This window comes from Mandrillus leucophaeus, unplaced genomic scaffold, assembly GCF_000951045.1.
Source record: "Mandrillus leucophaeus isolate KB7577 unplaced genomic scaffold, Mleu.le_1.0 Scaffold260, whole genome shotgun sequence".
Classification (NCBI taxonomy): Eukaryota; Metazoa; Chordata; class Mammalia; order Primates; family Cercopithecidae; genus Mandrillus; species Mandrillus leucophaeus.
The window spans coordinates 3,012,292-3,026,813 of NW_012102699.1; the positions used below are offsets into that span (position 1 = coordinate 3,012,292).

A 14,522-nucleotide genomic window follows, 5' to 3' on the forward strand; every position below is an offset into this window, starting at 1 on the left:
TTCATATTTATTTTACATTTTATGTACATTCCATGTCTGCAAAATACTTTAGAATTCAACCGATATTTAATGACTACATATACAGAGTGAGACACTATGCTATATGCTACAGAGTAATAATTAAGTCCCTGTCGATGGAAAAATAGAAAGAAAAACTTAACTATATTTAATTCCCTAAGAGAATTTTGGGCAAGCTATTACACAAGTCAATGAAGTTAAAAATCAGAGCAATTTTACCTATACCTATATTTTACATATACTTCCAGAGCAAAATATAGGTAAAGAGGTGATATTTGATGAGACAGGGCGCATTCAGCATAGTATGGCCATAGACAAGAGGTGACATTTGAGAGGTGCCTTCAAGAAGAGATAAAATTTCCAGAAGAGCAATGGATCAGGTGAATAGTTCAAGCAAAAAGACTGACACAGCAACAGGAAAGCATTGAGCGTAATATCTGGGGAACAATGGGAAGGTCTAGCTTTATTAAGGGAATGAGTAGGAGAAATGATGGAAAAACTATTTCAGGACAAGTAGGTACAGGCCTTTAAAAGCCCAGCGAAGGAATCCATTGTAACGCAATAGGCAAATGGGAGCTACTGGTGGCTTCTGAACAGGGAAATGACATCACCAAAATTAAGCCTTAAGATCATCCTCTCCAATCTCAAGCTCTACCTCTTCTTCCTTGTTAGTCTCCATTTACACTGTCTGACCTCTTTCTCTGAGGCCTTTGCATTTGCTATCTCCTTTACAAAGACCTCATCCAACTCCAGACTACCATGTGGTTGGTGCTTTCTTAAAATTAGGTATCTGCGGCTGGGCGCAGTGGCTCACACCTGTAATTCCAGCACTTTGGGAGGCTGAGGTGAGCAGATCACAAGGTCAGGAGTTCAAGACCAGCCTGTCCAACATAGTGAAACCCCATCTCTACTAAAAATACAAAACATCAGCCGAGCATGGTGGCAGGCACCTGTAATCTCAGCTACTCAGAAGGCTGAGGCAGGAGAATCGCTTGAACCCGGGAAGCGGAGGTTGCAGTGAGCCGAGATTGCACCACTGCACTACAGCCTGGGCGACAGTGGGAGACTCTTGTCTCAAAAAAAAAAAGAAAAAGAAAAGAAAAAAAAATTAGGTATCTGCTTAAGTGTTCCTCCTCAGTGGGTCTCCCTGACCAACTAAATGAGTTCTCTCACTCTTAGTCACACTTTAGTCTACTAACATGTTGCTTTCCAACAGCACCTATCATAATTTGAAATTATTTTACTCATGTCATTACTGGACTATGGCTTGTCTCCTCCCACTACAATGCAAGCACCATGTAAGCAGACAAATGTAACTGTATTGTGCCCAGTAGAATGGCTGATAAAACTCAATAACTATTTTAACAGCTTTATTGAGATATAATTCACATACCAAACAATTCACTATTTAAAGCAGTGGTCCCCAACCTTTTCGGCACCAGGGACCGGTTTCATGGAAGAAAATTTTTCCACAGACAGGGGAGGGGGCAATGGTTGTGGGTTGAAACTGTTCCATATCAGATCATCAGGCATTAGATTCTCGTAAGGAGCACGCAACCTAGATCCCTCACATGCACAGTTCACAACAGAGTTCGCCCTCCTACGAGAGTCCAATGGCCCCGCAGATCTGACAGGAAGTGGAGCGGCTCACCTGCAGCTCCACTTCCTGCTGTTCAGCCTGGTTCCTAACAGGCCACAGACCGGATCAGTCCATGGCCTAGGGGTTAGGGACCCCTGCTTTCAAGCAGAGTATTACATTGTTTTTAGTATGTTCACAAAGTTGTGCACAAATCACCATAATCAGTGTTATTATTATTATTAGTTTTTGAGACAGAATCTTGCTGTCACCCAGGTTGGAATGCAGTGGCACAATTACAGCTCACTGCATCCTCAAAATTCTTGGGCTCAAGCCATCTGTCTTCCTCAGCTTGCCGAATAGCTGGGACTACAGGCTACCATGCCCTGCTAATTTTTTATTTTTATTTTTGTAGAGACCAGAGGGTCTCCCTTTATTGCCCAGGCTGGTCTTGAACTTCTAGCCTCAAGCGATTCTCCCACTTTGACCTCCCAAAGTGTTGGGATTACAGGCAAGAGCCAGTGAGCCTGGTCAACAATCAATTTTAGAACATTTCATCACCTCCCAAAAAAATCTCATACCTATTAGCAGCCACTCCCCATTTCCCACCAACCCTTCCAGCCTTACACGACCACTCATCTACCCTCTGTCTCTATAGATTTGCTAAATCTGGACATTTCATATAAACAGAATGATACAATATGTAGCCTTTTGTGACTGGTTCCTTTCACTTAGCATAATATTTTCAAGGTTCATCCACATTGTGGCACGTAGCAGAACTTCATTTCCATTGTGAATATTCCATAATATTAACATGAATACACCAAATTTTGTTTATCCATATATCCATCGATAGACAGTTGAGCTGTTTCTGCTTTTTGGCTATTGTGAATAATGCTGCCATGAACATTTATCTACAAGATTTTGTGTGGAAAAATGTTTTGATTTCTGTTGGGTATACATTTAGGAGGGAACTCTGGGTCATACAGTAGCTGTATGTTTCACCTTTTGAGGAACTGCCAGACAGTTTTCTAAAGTGATCTCACAGCTTTACATTCCCATTAGCACATTCCCATTGCAAACTGGAGAGTTGCAATGTCTCCACATTCTCATCAACACTTGTAATGATCTGTCTTTTTTATTATAGCCATCCTAGTGAGTGTAAGCCAGTAGCTTATTGAGGTTTGACTTACATTTCCCTGGTGACTAATGATGTTAAACATCTTTAGATGTGCTTCTTGCCTATTTGCATATGTGCTTTGAAAAAATGTCTACTCAGATATTTTCTGCCCATTTTTAATTGAGAAACTGGTCTTTTTTATTATTGAGAGCAGGAATTCATTACATACTTTGGGTACAAATCTTCCTCAAATATGATTTGCAAATATTTACTCCCATTCTATGGGTTGTGCTTTCACTTTCTTGATGGTGTCCCTCAATAACTATTTTTAAAATAAAACAATGAATAGAATTAATCTTTTATGACAAAGGAAACCTGTAACTGGCTCATAAATATGTGACAAATTCATGGCAGCGCTGGATCTAAAAAGGTGACTCAAGTCACCTGTTTTCAGCTTTGAGTTTCCTTCACTGGTTCCCAGCATTGTTCAACTAGCCCAGGAACAATGACATCATCCTGTGATGAGTCAAAGAATGCAGCATTTGGTAAATTGGTCTGTGAGCACCAAATAGAAAGATGCCCCATACTTAAAAATAAAAAAAAAAGGTTTTGCTGGAAGCTAGCCTGTAATAAATCCTAAGTGGCCTACAATTTTGTTTTCTTTGAGAAACTGAAATTGATGAATGGGGTTCCCGCCGACACACAAACATATTAGTTAAATGAAACTAGAATAGGCACAGGATGAGTAAGCAGTATCTTTCTAAATTTACATTATGGATATTTGCTTACAAAATTATAGGCCCTGGGATGATCTCCCCTCCCTGCTCTGTATTCAGACTACCCAGCTTTATTTTGGTTGAGGAACTCCCACCAGAGAAAACAAGGTACAAGCATGGGAACATGGATATGCAGAGATCTGGTATATTTTTACAGCTGTAAGAGCTTCTCAGTATAGAAAAATACCAGACCTTAAAAACTTATTACAAAAATATCATCCCTTAAGTACTTATTTTATATATATATACACACACACATACACACATATATATGCACACACACACATATACACACACACACACAGAGAGAGAGAGAATATAAACAGTTTGTCATACTGGGAAAGGCATCAAGGAAAGACTTGCTTTTAATAAATCTTAACTAGGTTCAATGCTGGCATGGTATCCAAAACGTAATTTTCCCAGGATAGAATTAACCTCTTAGATAATGCACCAAAAATTAAAATAGAAACTTAAACACTTATTTTGTGATGCTAACCTCAATTAACAATCAGATTATCATACAAATGTAAACAAGATTAATCTATTATATAGAGCAATCTAAAAATGCTATATGTGATAGAGCAATCTATAAATAATTTTAAAGACTCATATTTTAAAACATATCTGTATTCCTATAAGGTGGTAAAGTTTAGGCTAAGAATACATGAAAGGCATGTTCGGAACATAGCTTTGTTGTACTATATAAAATATGTATTTAAAGGGCAGAATACAGGAAATATGAATAAATTATAGTTATAATTATCTGTTATAATACTGAGATGGAAAGTAGATTATGTGACAACCTAAGCTAAAAGTCAACCTAAAATGTGAGGTAGTATAGACCATTTTAAAAAATCATCCTTAAATATTGTGTCCTGGTTTTACATTCTCTGTTTCCACTGTTCCCTCTATATTCAGTGTTCAACACAATCTTCAGTTTTTAAACCAAATATGGGAGTTGAAAGCAATCACCCCTGCGTCTGTCTTTATCCCTTAAGTTGGTACGGGACCTGCAGTGCAAATAATAGCACACAGATGTGTAAAGCAGAGATAATACCTACATTTATCCAAAGAGAATGAAATACGGGGTAAGCTTCATGTTTATCTGCCTAGTGGATATATCAGCACAAATTACTTAGAATCCTCTTCTTCCACGCACTGATAACCCCTCAAATACTCTAGCCTCTGTTTCCTGACTCTTTCCAACCCATTAGCCTTCACCTGTTCTCTGCCTGGTTGTCTCACCTGCATCTCCATACCCTGGACCTTATCATCGAGCAGAACAACTCTAGCTAGTAGCTTACAAAAACATATAAATACTGGGTTGACTCTCATCTTTCTGCTTCTACCACTCTTATCAAATTGGCCATCCATTTTTCTTTTGTTTGTAAAGCCCCTATGACCACCCTATTCCATTGGTCCAATAGTCCTATTTTGGCCCCACCACCTTCCTCACAGACTATGGTCAACTACTTCAGAGGTAGCACCTTTTGTATTCAAGAACTGTTTGCCCCCTAGTTTCCCAGAGTCTCTCTTTTGCCTTCTCTCTTACTCTGGTAAATTCAAATTCCTTGTTTTGTCATTTTCTTTTTTTTTTTTTTTTGAGATGGTGTCTCGCTCTGTCACCCAGGCTGGAATGCAGTGGCGCGATCTCGGCTCACTGCAACCTCCACCTCCCGGGTTCAAGTGATTCTCCTGCCTCAGCCTCCTGAGTGGCTAGGGCAAAACACTATGCCCAGCTAATTTTTGTATTTTTAGTAGAGATGGGGTTTTGCCACGTTGGCCAGGCTGGTCTCGAACTCCTGACCTCAAGTGATCCGGCTGCCTCGGCCTCCCAAAGTCCTGGGATTACAGGCGTGAGCCTCTTCACCCGGCCAAAAAATTTTTAAACAAGATACTCATTTACTGAGTATTTGTGTGTCAGATACTATTCTGGCCACTTTTAACTCATCCTCACAACAATTGTATGGGGCTGGGGATCACTCTTGTTATTATGTCCTTTTCATACACGAAGAAACTGAGGAACAGAGAGCTTAAGACATTTATCTAGGGTCCCCCAGCTAGGAAGGAGCAGTATTAGGTTTCAAACTCTTTTAATTCTAAACCTATGATCCTAACTACTCCAGCACATTGGCAAGAAAGAGATGAAGGGAGGGAATGGAGGCCGGCAGGTGGATAGAAGCAGATGTGCAATGCAAAACTGTTGTGCTCCATTTCTCTACTGCCCCACAACCTGACTTCCACTCCACTATTCAATCAAGCGTTGGTGCTAAGAGCACTGGAAGCCTCCTTATCACTTAACACACATCCTCCTGGATTCTTTCTATAGCACTTCTCACTACTGCACACCATCTAAAGGAGGCACCCTTTCTTCCGGCGGCTCTCTCCACCTTCCTGACCCCTTCATCTACTCCCATTCTCCCTTGCTCCCTAAGTGGAGACATTCTTCTCTCTGCCTTCTCAGTGCCCCTCTCTTCATGCTTCATCTCTTAACAATCCTAAGCCCCTCCACAAGCTTCCTTTATACTGAGGTTGATGAATGCTAATTGATACTTCTTTCCCAATCTAAATGGTCTTCCCCTACTGGGCATTTCTATAAGCATGTCCTTCTATCTTCCAACAAAAAGAATGCTGATGATCCCACTTATATGTGGAATTTGTGGGGGGGAAATGTTGACTACATAGAAACAGAGTGTAACAGTGACTACCAGGGGTGAGGAGAGGAAGGAGGGAGATGTAGGTCAAAGGGTACAAACTCACAGTTATATAGGATGAATTTGTCTAGAGATGGAATGTGCAGCAGGAGTACTAGGGATAAACAACATAATACTGTGTTGTTTATTGAATATTTGCTAAGAGACCAGATTTTAGGTGCTCTTACCACAAAAAGGAGAGATAACTATGGAAGATGATAAATATGTAAATTTGCTTACCTGTAATAATCATTTCACTATGTATATCAAAATATCATGTTGTATACCTTCAATATATATAATACAGATAAATCTAAAAAGAAAATTAATGCTGAGCCTCTCCTTTTGTTCTCAGAAATGATCCTGCAGACTGTCCTAATTCTACACAACAGTCCACCCTTCTCCTGGTCCCAAAGCTAAAACTTTGCAGCTATCTTCACGTTCTCCTGCCTCCTCATCCCCTACTTCCATTTAGTTACCAAGCCCTATTGAATCATCCTCTACACGAACGCCCAAATCTTTCCATCGTCACGGCTCCTGTTTTCATTACCAATCATCGTTGCCAACACAATAACCACTCTGCCATTATGCATTCAGTTCATTGTGCACGCTGCAACAGCAGACTCTCCCAAGACATGACTGAACCATACTCTACCACCCAGAAGTCCATTACTATTTGTCTTACTAAATGATAATTATGGGTGAAAATGTTCTAGCGTCTCAAGAACAGAGAATGTTTTCTGATCCATATGTTACATGGTAGACTTGTGTTGGTAGAATCAGTGGGCTGTTGTCTGTCCTTCTCAGAGATCTTCAATATAAACTTATCCTAAATGATAAGGTTGAAACTCTCTAGCCTAGGCATTTGGGGCCTGTAAAACCTGATCTCTAGTGGGGTTTTTTTTCCTTATCCCACATCTCTTTTCTCTTATTCTAGTAACAGCATCCCACTTTCCTTTGGGGAACTGTCCCTACCCAACTGGTGGACTGCCCATCAAAGGTCAACATCTCCCATCGAGGGAGGACATGTGATCCAAGCTCACCCATCAAAATACTGCTACCCTCCTAGACAAAGTGATTGGCCCACATGTGGAGATACGACCCCACCCAATGATCAGGAGTATTTTTCAGGGGTTAATTTCAATACTGGATAAGAAAGGTACTAAGAAGCATATGAACTTTGCTGCTTGCTAGGAAGCACCTTCTGAGGGAAAAGGAGAAATAGCTGACATCAGCACTACCTCTGGCTTTTCAGCTGGACGGGCCCACAATCATTTTTTTGAAACTCCTGGATTTAAATATGTTTCAGAACTCAGAATTATTCAGGTGAGAAAAGCATAATGAGGCACATACTTGAGTATATTACACACACCTCTATCTGGATCAAGGACAACATCCCTGCAATCAAACTCAATTCATATTTCTGCAATGAAACAAATTAAGGGCCTAATTAATGTCAGTTTAAGTCAGGGTAGGTTTGGCCACGAAGAAAGTGCAGATCAGGTAAGGTCTCATTACAAAAAAGGTTCAGCTGTTTTCAGAAATGCACATAAAGGCATGTGAATCTGTTTAAACTAATACATTCCCAGTCTGCTTATCGGCTTGTTCGTTAGTTTCACTTAAGCAGTTTGGGGTTGATTTTTAACACTTGTACCTGAAAGACTCCCATCTATAGTCCTCACGGGCCTATTATGTTTCAGTTTTACTTCCCACTAGTTTTTTATACAGACTCACACCGGAGTCAAACTAAAAGACTATGTTTTGATACTTTAAATAGAAAATCTTGCCTGGGTCCAGTGGCTCACGCTTGTAATCCCAGCACTTAGGAAAGCCAAGGCAGGTGGATCACTTGAGGTCAGGAGTTGGAGACAAGCCTGGTAACACGGTGAAACCCCGTCTCTACTAAAAATACAAAAATTAGCCGGGCGTGGTGGTGCGTGCCTGTGATCCCAGCTCCTCAGGAGGCTGAGGCAGGAGAATCACTTAATCCTGGGAGGCAGCGGTTGCAGTGAGCCGAGATCGTGCCACTGCTCTCCAACTTGGGTGACAAAGCGAGACTCCATTTTGGAAAAAAAAAAAAAAAGAAAGAAAGAAAATCTTGCAAGTTCCATATTGTATATGTCTTATAAACGAGGGCTGTCCAATAGGAGATGGGAGCCTTAGCCGGCTGATTTTCTTGTCAGTTGCCCCCACCCCTGTCCTGTCTCCATGGCTCTTGGGGGAAAAGTGTAGCTATCCCATCATCCTATGGGATAATCAGGCACAACACTTATTCAGCTTCCTTGCAGCCCCCATCATATCCCTGGGAACAATCACAAGAATCTGGAAAATCACTGCATGTTGTTATTTTCCTTTGAGTGCCTGTGCATCTCTTCGGTGTCTTTAAAGATCATATAATGCTCCCTATGCCTTATTTTAGCTACATACACATTCGTCTTCACTAACTATTAGGGCACCTGATTTTCACAGCAACCCTAGGAGGTGGATGGAGTAGGTATTACGGCTCCCTATCTGAAAAATGAGGAACGGAGGGTCAGGTTGGTTGATGAAAGTCAAGACTCTGGAATTTCACTCAAACCTGACTCTTAGTCTTGTTTTCTTTCTGATCTAATTTTATTCCCAGGATGAACTCAAATTGGAGAGTTTATTGGCACTGATTGTTCCTCCTTGGTACTCTTGGATGTAGAGATGGATAATTTGTTGAAACTAGTGAGAACACTACATGCGTAATTTTGCTCTAAACTATGTGCAAATTTTATTCTGGTAAAAATAAAAATTGACATATATATGCTGTGTATATATATACATATTACACATACATATCTGTGTATATATCGTGTGTGTGTGTGTGTGTGTGTGTATTCTAGCATGGATGAATGTCTATAAGCATTTATTTTTACCAGCCAGGAAGCTAAAGTCAGCTTTTCTGTCATTGATTACAACCTGAATTAAATGAATAGTAAAGTCCCAATGCAGAGCAATGCCTGGAGATACTTCAGCCTTGGTGAAAACCAGACACTGCTTCACATAACTTGAACCGACAACAAAAATACCCCTCCCTGCCCAGGGGATATTTCTGGGTCAGGACTCCCTCTCTCAGCCAAAGAGTCAGACATTGCTGAAAATTTTCCCACCGTACTACCCTGTTTCTCTGGCTGACCTTTAAGGTTAGGACCTCTGGATGCAAGCCCATGAAAGACAGTCATAAGGCAAAGTCAGCTGCCTTTAGGCTCACAAAAATGCAGTTTTTCACTTCAAATAGACCCCAAAATCCCCAATGACCACATACAAGCCATTCCTTATCTATGAGGTTAATGCAACAGACCTGCCATCATCAGGCCATGCACTCTGAATTGCTTTTTCCAGCAAAGGTTCCCCTACTATCCCTTCATTTGCCTCATAAGAAATATGCATATGAGAGTGGCTAGCAGGGGTCAGGACTGAGGTTCTTGGGCATGAAGAGCTGCCTATGCAAAGCCAGATTTATCACACCAAGACCAATCTGGGACTACAGCACCAATTAACTCTCCTGTTTACAAAATGCCTAAGAATTTATTATGCAAGCACAATCCACTCCCATACAGCCCATCAGATAACCACATCCCCTATTTCCAGGACTATCCATAAGCACCCAGAATTCACTGCCCACCGTGAGTCAACATTTCAAGCGTCCTATGATATTCACAGCTCAAAATTAATCAGCAGGGCGGGAGGTGTTCAGGACATCTCTGAATAAAGTTCTCCCTGTGAATGTATCTCTTCCTACCTACTTGAAAAATATTTCTTCTAGCTTTACTCATACAAACTACATCCAAAATAATAAATAAAATGTAAATGCGAATATGATTTAAGAAAATTTTTCAGGTTTTTTTTTCTTCCCTTTTGTCCATCTGCAGTATGTTTATCTTATAACAATTCATGGCCTGTGACTGGGATCAATGAGGGAAGAGGGCCCTGCCATGGGAAATCAATCCTAATTGTTTAGAATCTAACATGAAACTCTTTCTAAACTATTAATATTTTAAATTACTCATTGAACAGGAACATTGCACAAAGCTATGATATAGCTCTTACAATTCAATCTTCAAAAATTTATTTTCCTGATCTTCACCTTTCGCATCTCCATTTTTAAAATGTCTTCCTTTCTCCTTATCTAAAACTTCGGATCTCATTTATTTTGACCTTTCTCCTCAGATTCAGATTAAATAAACCTTTCGCTGCAAGTCTAACTATGTGCTGAGCAATGCATAGTTAACTCACTCTATTATCTAGAGATTTATCATTTTACAGATGAAGGAACAGAGGCTCCATTAAGTTCAGTGACTTTCCTGCTTTCACAGCCTCGAAAGTGGCCTCTCCAGAGTTTCCAAGTCCACATACTGTCAATGGGGGCTCTAGGTAAAATACTTCCCCAGCGTGGCTTGCATCTAGTTTTATCCTTCAGAGGTGTTACTCAAATTGTTATGTGGTTTGGGGAAGGGGCTTTGCTACTGGTAATCTCAGGCTGGAATCAAGGATTATAAGCAACTGACAGAAGGATAAATACAGCTATTGCACATTGCATACAATCTGTTTGTTCACAAGGGATCTTCTCCCTGAATTCAAATAACCAGATATTAATTCTCCTTTGTAGATTTACTCTAAATGGAGGTCCACAATTAACAATATGTCAGGTCTTATTTCTTTATATCATTTCAATTGTCTAACCAGTAGATCGTGAGCTCAAAGGGTCAGAGCACATGATTAGTGAGGGAGGACAAAGGCTTCTCCCTCCATTCCCATGCAGGTCAATAGGCATGCACACCTCCTACCCTCGGCCAGCTCAGAAGGTGCTGGTTCCACTAGATCCTAAGAGGGCTGGTAGTCAGAACTTGTAGGTAAGAAAAGGAGGGCATTTTGCAGCTGACTCTGATACCAACCAAAAGATAATATATGCTAACATGACAACAACTAACAATGATTATGGTTAAGTATTATTATCGCAGGATTTCAAAGCACAACTATTCACGGAATATAAACATTTTGTGAAAACATATGCTAGCTCTATAAACAAAGGCAAGAAAATCCTCATTTATGTTTCCTTCTGGAAATCAAACCCGTCCTTTTTGCTTGTTTGTTTGCTTTCTTCTTGTGTTACTCCGTACATCCCATCTTTTTTTAACAGAAGAGGCACAACTATTGATCCCATAGAAATCCCCTGGCCCAGCCAGAAATGTTACCTCTCGTGACTTTTAAATGCTAAGATGTTACACAAAACATTACACTGATATTCTGAGTAAATAGTCAAAACTGTACCTTCACTGTGGTAAAAATTCACTACCTTACTCACCTAGAATATCATACCAAAGATATAAAAAAATACTACCAGGATAGTAAATGGCTGCAGAAATAATAACAAGTTTCAGTTCCAATTTGCAACACATGAGACCCCAAGCCCAAATGGGTAAAAATTTACAGAACAATTCAGAGGTATCTGCAAATTAGTGACTGCCCTCAGCTGATTACCACAGCTGGTTTACTGATGGAAAGAAAGAATAACAAAAGGATGTCTAAAGTGTAGAAAGGTCAGAGCAGTAAAGGATGATTAAGAAATACATTTGGCCCTTACAGTGCAATGATACTGCACGTGTGAACTCAATTTACCACCCCAAAGACTTAGCATAGGCTTAAGCTCCTTTGATCTACAGAGGAAATGCTCTCCACTCTAGAATAGCTGATCTTTTTACACTGGTTCAAGGGGTCCTCTGTAACCTCTGTAAGCACTAAATTTCCTCACTGTCGCTGTAAAAACCACAATAAATCATTCTTGGCGTTATTTGTATGTAAACTTTCTTAGTATTATTATTTTTAATGAGAAGTCATGAATCTTCATTATAAGGCCTTTTATAAAAAGTCAGGCAGAGGCTGCTGGACATTGCAATGTTTGCTTGTTCAAAAGTAGGTTGGGTGACAATTTCTCCCATCTCACTATGCCAGATTCTGTCATATACCAGTTCTGCTCAATTAACTCAGAAAGGTAACAGCTGTTTCTGCCCTTGTTCTTAACGTCAAGAAATCTAGGTTTGTTTGAACTATCTGTGAACTGAGACCAGATATTTGTTTCCAGTCTACTGAGCCATTAAATCAGAATTCAAGGAAATGGAGATTTTACTTTCTTCCTCCTTCATCATGGGATGGAAGGGTTTCCTAAAAGGCAGGATCCATGGGGGACTGGGCCTGCAACAAAGTCCCAGGTCCGAATCATGGCTTTGCCACTGTTTAGCTGGTCTCGGTTTCCTCGTCTCCTGTGTGAGGTAATATTCACCAAGCAAGGTTGTTTTGAGATTTAGAAAGAAGGGTATGGTCAAGAATTTATTCCTCCAAAAATGCCTGGCATGTGTGAGATGTTCAATGTTAGGAGAACCCGAGATGACTCTCTGGAAAGATTAATAGTACTAGCTACTTTCAGTGCTAACCTCCCCAGTTCCATTCCCAGAGCATAGGCAGTGCCCAACTTTAAGTTCATGTAAAAAGACCTGAACGGACTCAGTGTTTTCTCCTAGAGAAAAAGCAGCCAGTAGAATCCCAACAAGCCTTTAGAATGGAAATCTTCCGCAGATGACAGTCACTGAAGCAACAAAATCTGGCTGGCTTCCCTTACTTCCTTACTTCCAGGGGCGGGAGGGAATACAAACCGTGCCCCTTGCCCTAGTCTCAGTTCTCCACAGGGCTGGCTTCTCTGCAATATGTCCTCCCTCTGAGCGGGCAAAGTGCAAGATCTTGTGCTCCTGCTGCTCGGAACACTCCCCGCGCTCCCCAGCTCCTTCTAGACTCGGCAACAGCAGCTCTGCCTCCTCTCCAGGTGCCGCATCCCCCAGGCGGCGGGGAGGAGGCGGGTGGGGTGTCCCCGGGTTCCTGGGCGTGGAACGCAATGGCCTCAGAAACTGTCCGTACTCTCCCACTCCTCTGGCACCAGCCAGCACCTCCCTCTCCCTTCCCCCAGGCAGAGCACGCAGGGTGCGTGCACCCCGGGCAGTCCCCAAAGCGCGCCTGCTGGAAAGGCGCCATCTATCACCCTCACCTCCCATTCTAGCGGATTCTCGCCTGAGCCCAGCCAGGACCCGCTCCTCCGGCCAGCCTCAAAGACGCTTGCGGTGTGTATGTGGAGGGAGGTACTTTTTGGAACCCAATTTCATAGCCCTCTCTACCCCCATTTCTCGCAGGGGTGTGGGGGGAAGAGAACCAGAAAGCCAAGACTACTGAACCCGTAGTACCTCCAAATCTGTTACGCTTCCAGTCATCCTCATAGCATCACCTTAGTTTATTGGCATTTCTCCCTAGCAGGGGAGCTCTGCCAAAAGCCCGCGAGCGGCACCCCACAAAAACCCAGCGCCCCTGCTGCCTGCCCAACTCTCGCCCCACGGCGCAACCTCCCGGCTCGGCACCTTCCGTCCCGGGGTAAGACTCCTAGTTTTCCCGGAGCGGAACCCAGCCAGCCGGTTTCGGAAGTTTCCCACCTCCCCATTCCAACTCCCTTCTGGGAGCCCCCACGCGGACCTCGCTTAAGGCAAGGAAGCCTAGATGTCTCCCCTAAATCTGCACTCACACCGGGTGCCGCCCCCTCTTCCCTCCCCCTCCTTTTTCCTCCCTTCCAGCTCCAGTCCCCGCGCCTCCGGCGTTTCCAGCGCCAGCGGTTCCCTCGCCCAAGAAGAGGAAACTTCTTTCTGGGCTAAATTCAGGTCCGAGCAGGAAAGGTTTTCCCTTACCCGCAGGCATCAGAGGCGCGCTCACCCCCTATCCCCCAAAAGACCTCATTTCACCCTCTCCCCACGATCACCCTCTCCGAGACTTTGCCTCAGATTACTAGTGCTACTCAACTTTTCAGGTCAAAAGGTCCAGCCGTCTCTAAAACCACCACGGGGGCACTCTGGATTTTTCCCGAGACCCTACCAGTCCCGCGTGGCTTGCAAAAGACAAGTAAACAAAACACGGACCCGGCAACTCTGGGGTGTGTGTGTGTGTGTGTACGCGCGCGCGCGCGCAAGAGACAGAGCATCGCCCAAGAGTTAGGGCAACAGCTGCTAGAGCACATCTGGAAGAGGGGGAGGGGGTTCCACGCAGAGGGGACAAGAAGCCCTCAGTGGCTTCAGGGCCGAGGGCTGGGCCAGCCTGTAGTTCGTTACCTGTCCTATGTTGATGAATCCGTACTTGCTGGCGATACGGTTGGCCTCCGGGAAGCCCCCGGCGATTTTGACTGCCCAGTGGTTTGTGTAGACGCGCGTCCGGCACACGGGGAGCAGGCAGCCCCCGAGCAGCGCCAGCACGCACAGCAGGTCCAAACGTCCCGGGCAGCAGCAGCG

At 42.7% G+C, this 14,522-nt stretch overlaps 1 protein-coding gene across 1 annotated transcript in view; it reads right to left on the minus strand.

Moving 5' to 3' along the window:
* The window catches only part of PCSK5 (proprotein convertase subtilisin/kexin type 5), a 485,048-nt gene that overhangs the window by 469,914 nt on the left and 612 nt on the right, over positions 1-14,522 (minus strand). Inside the window, exon 2 of the mRNA XM_011984097.1 lies at positions 14,346-14,518. Within this exon, the coding sequence (XP_011839487.1) occupies positions 14,346-14,518 (173 nt within the window). The remainder of the gene's footprint in view (positions 1-14,345; positions 14,519-14,522) is intronic.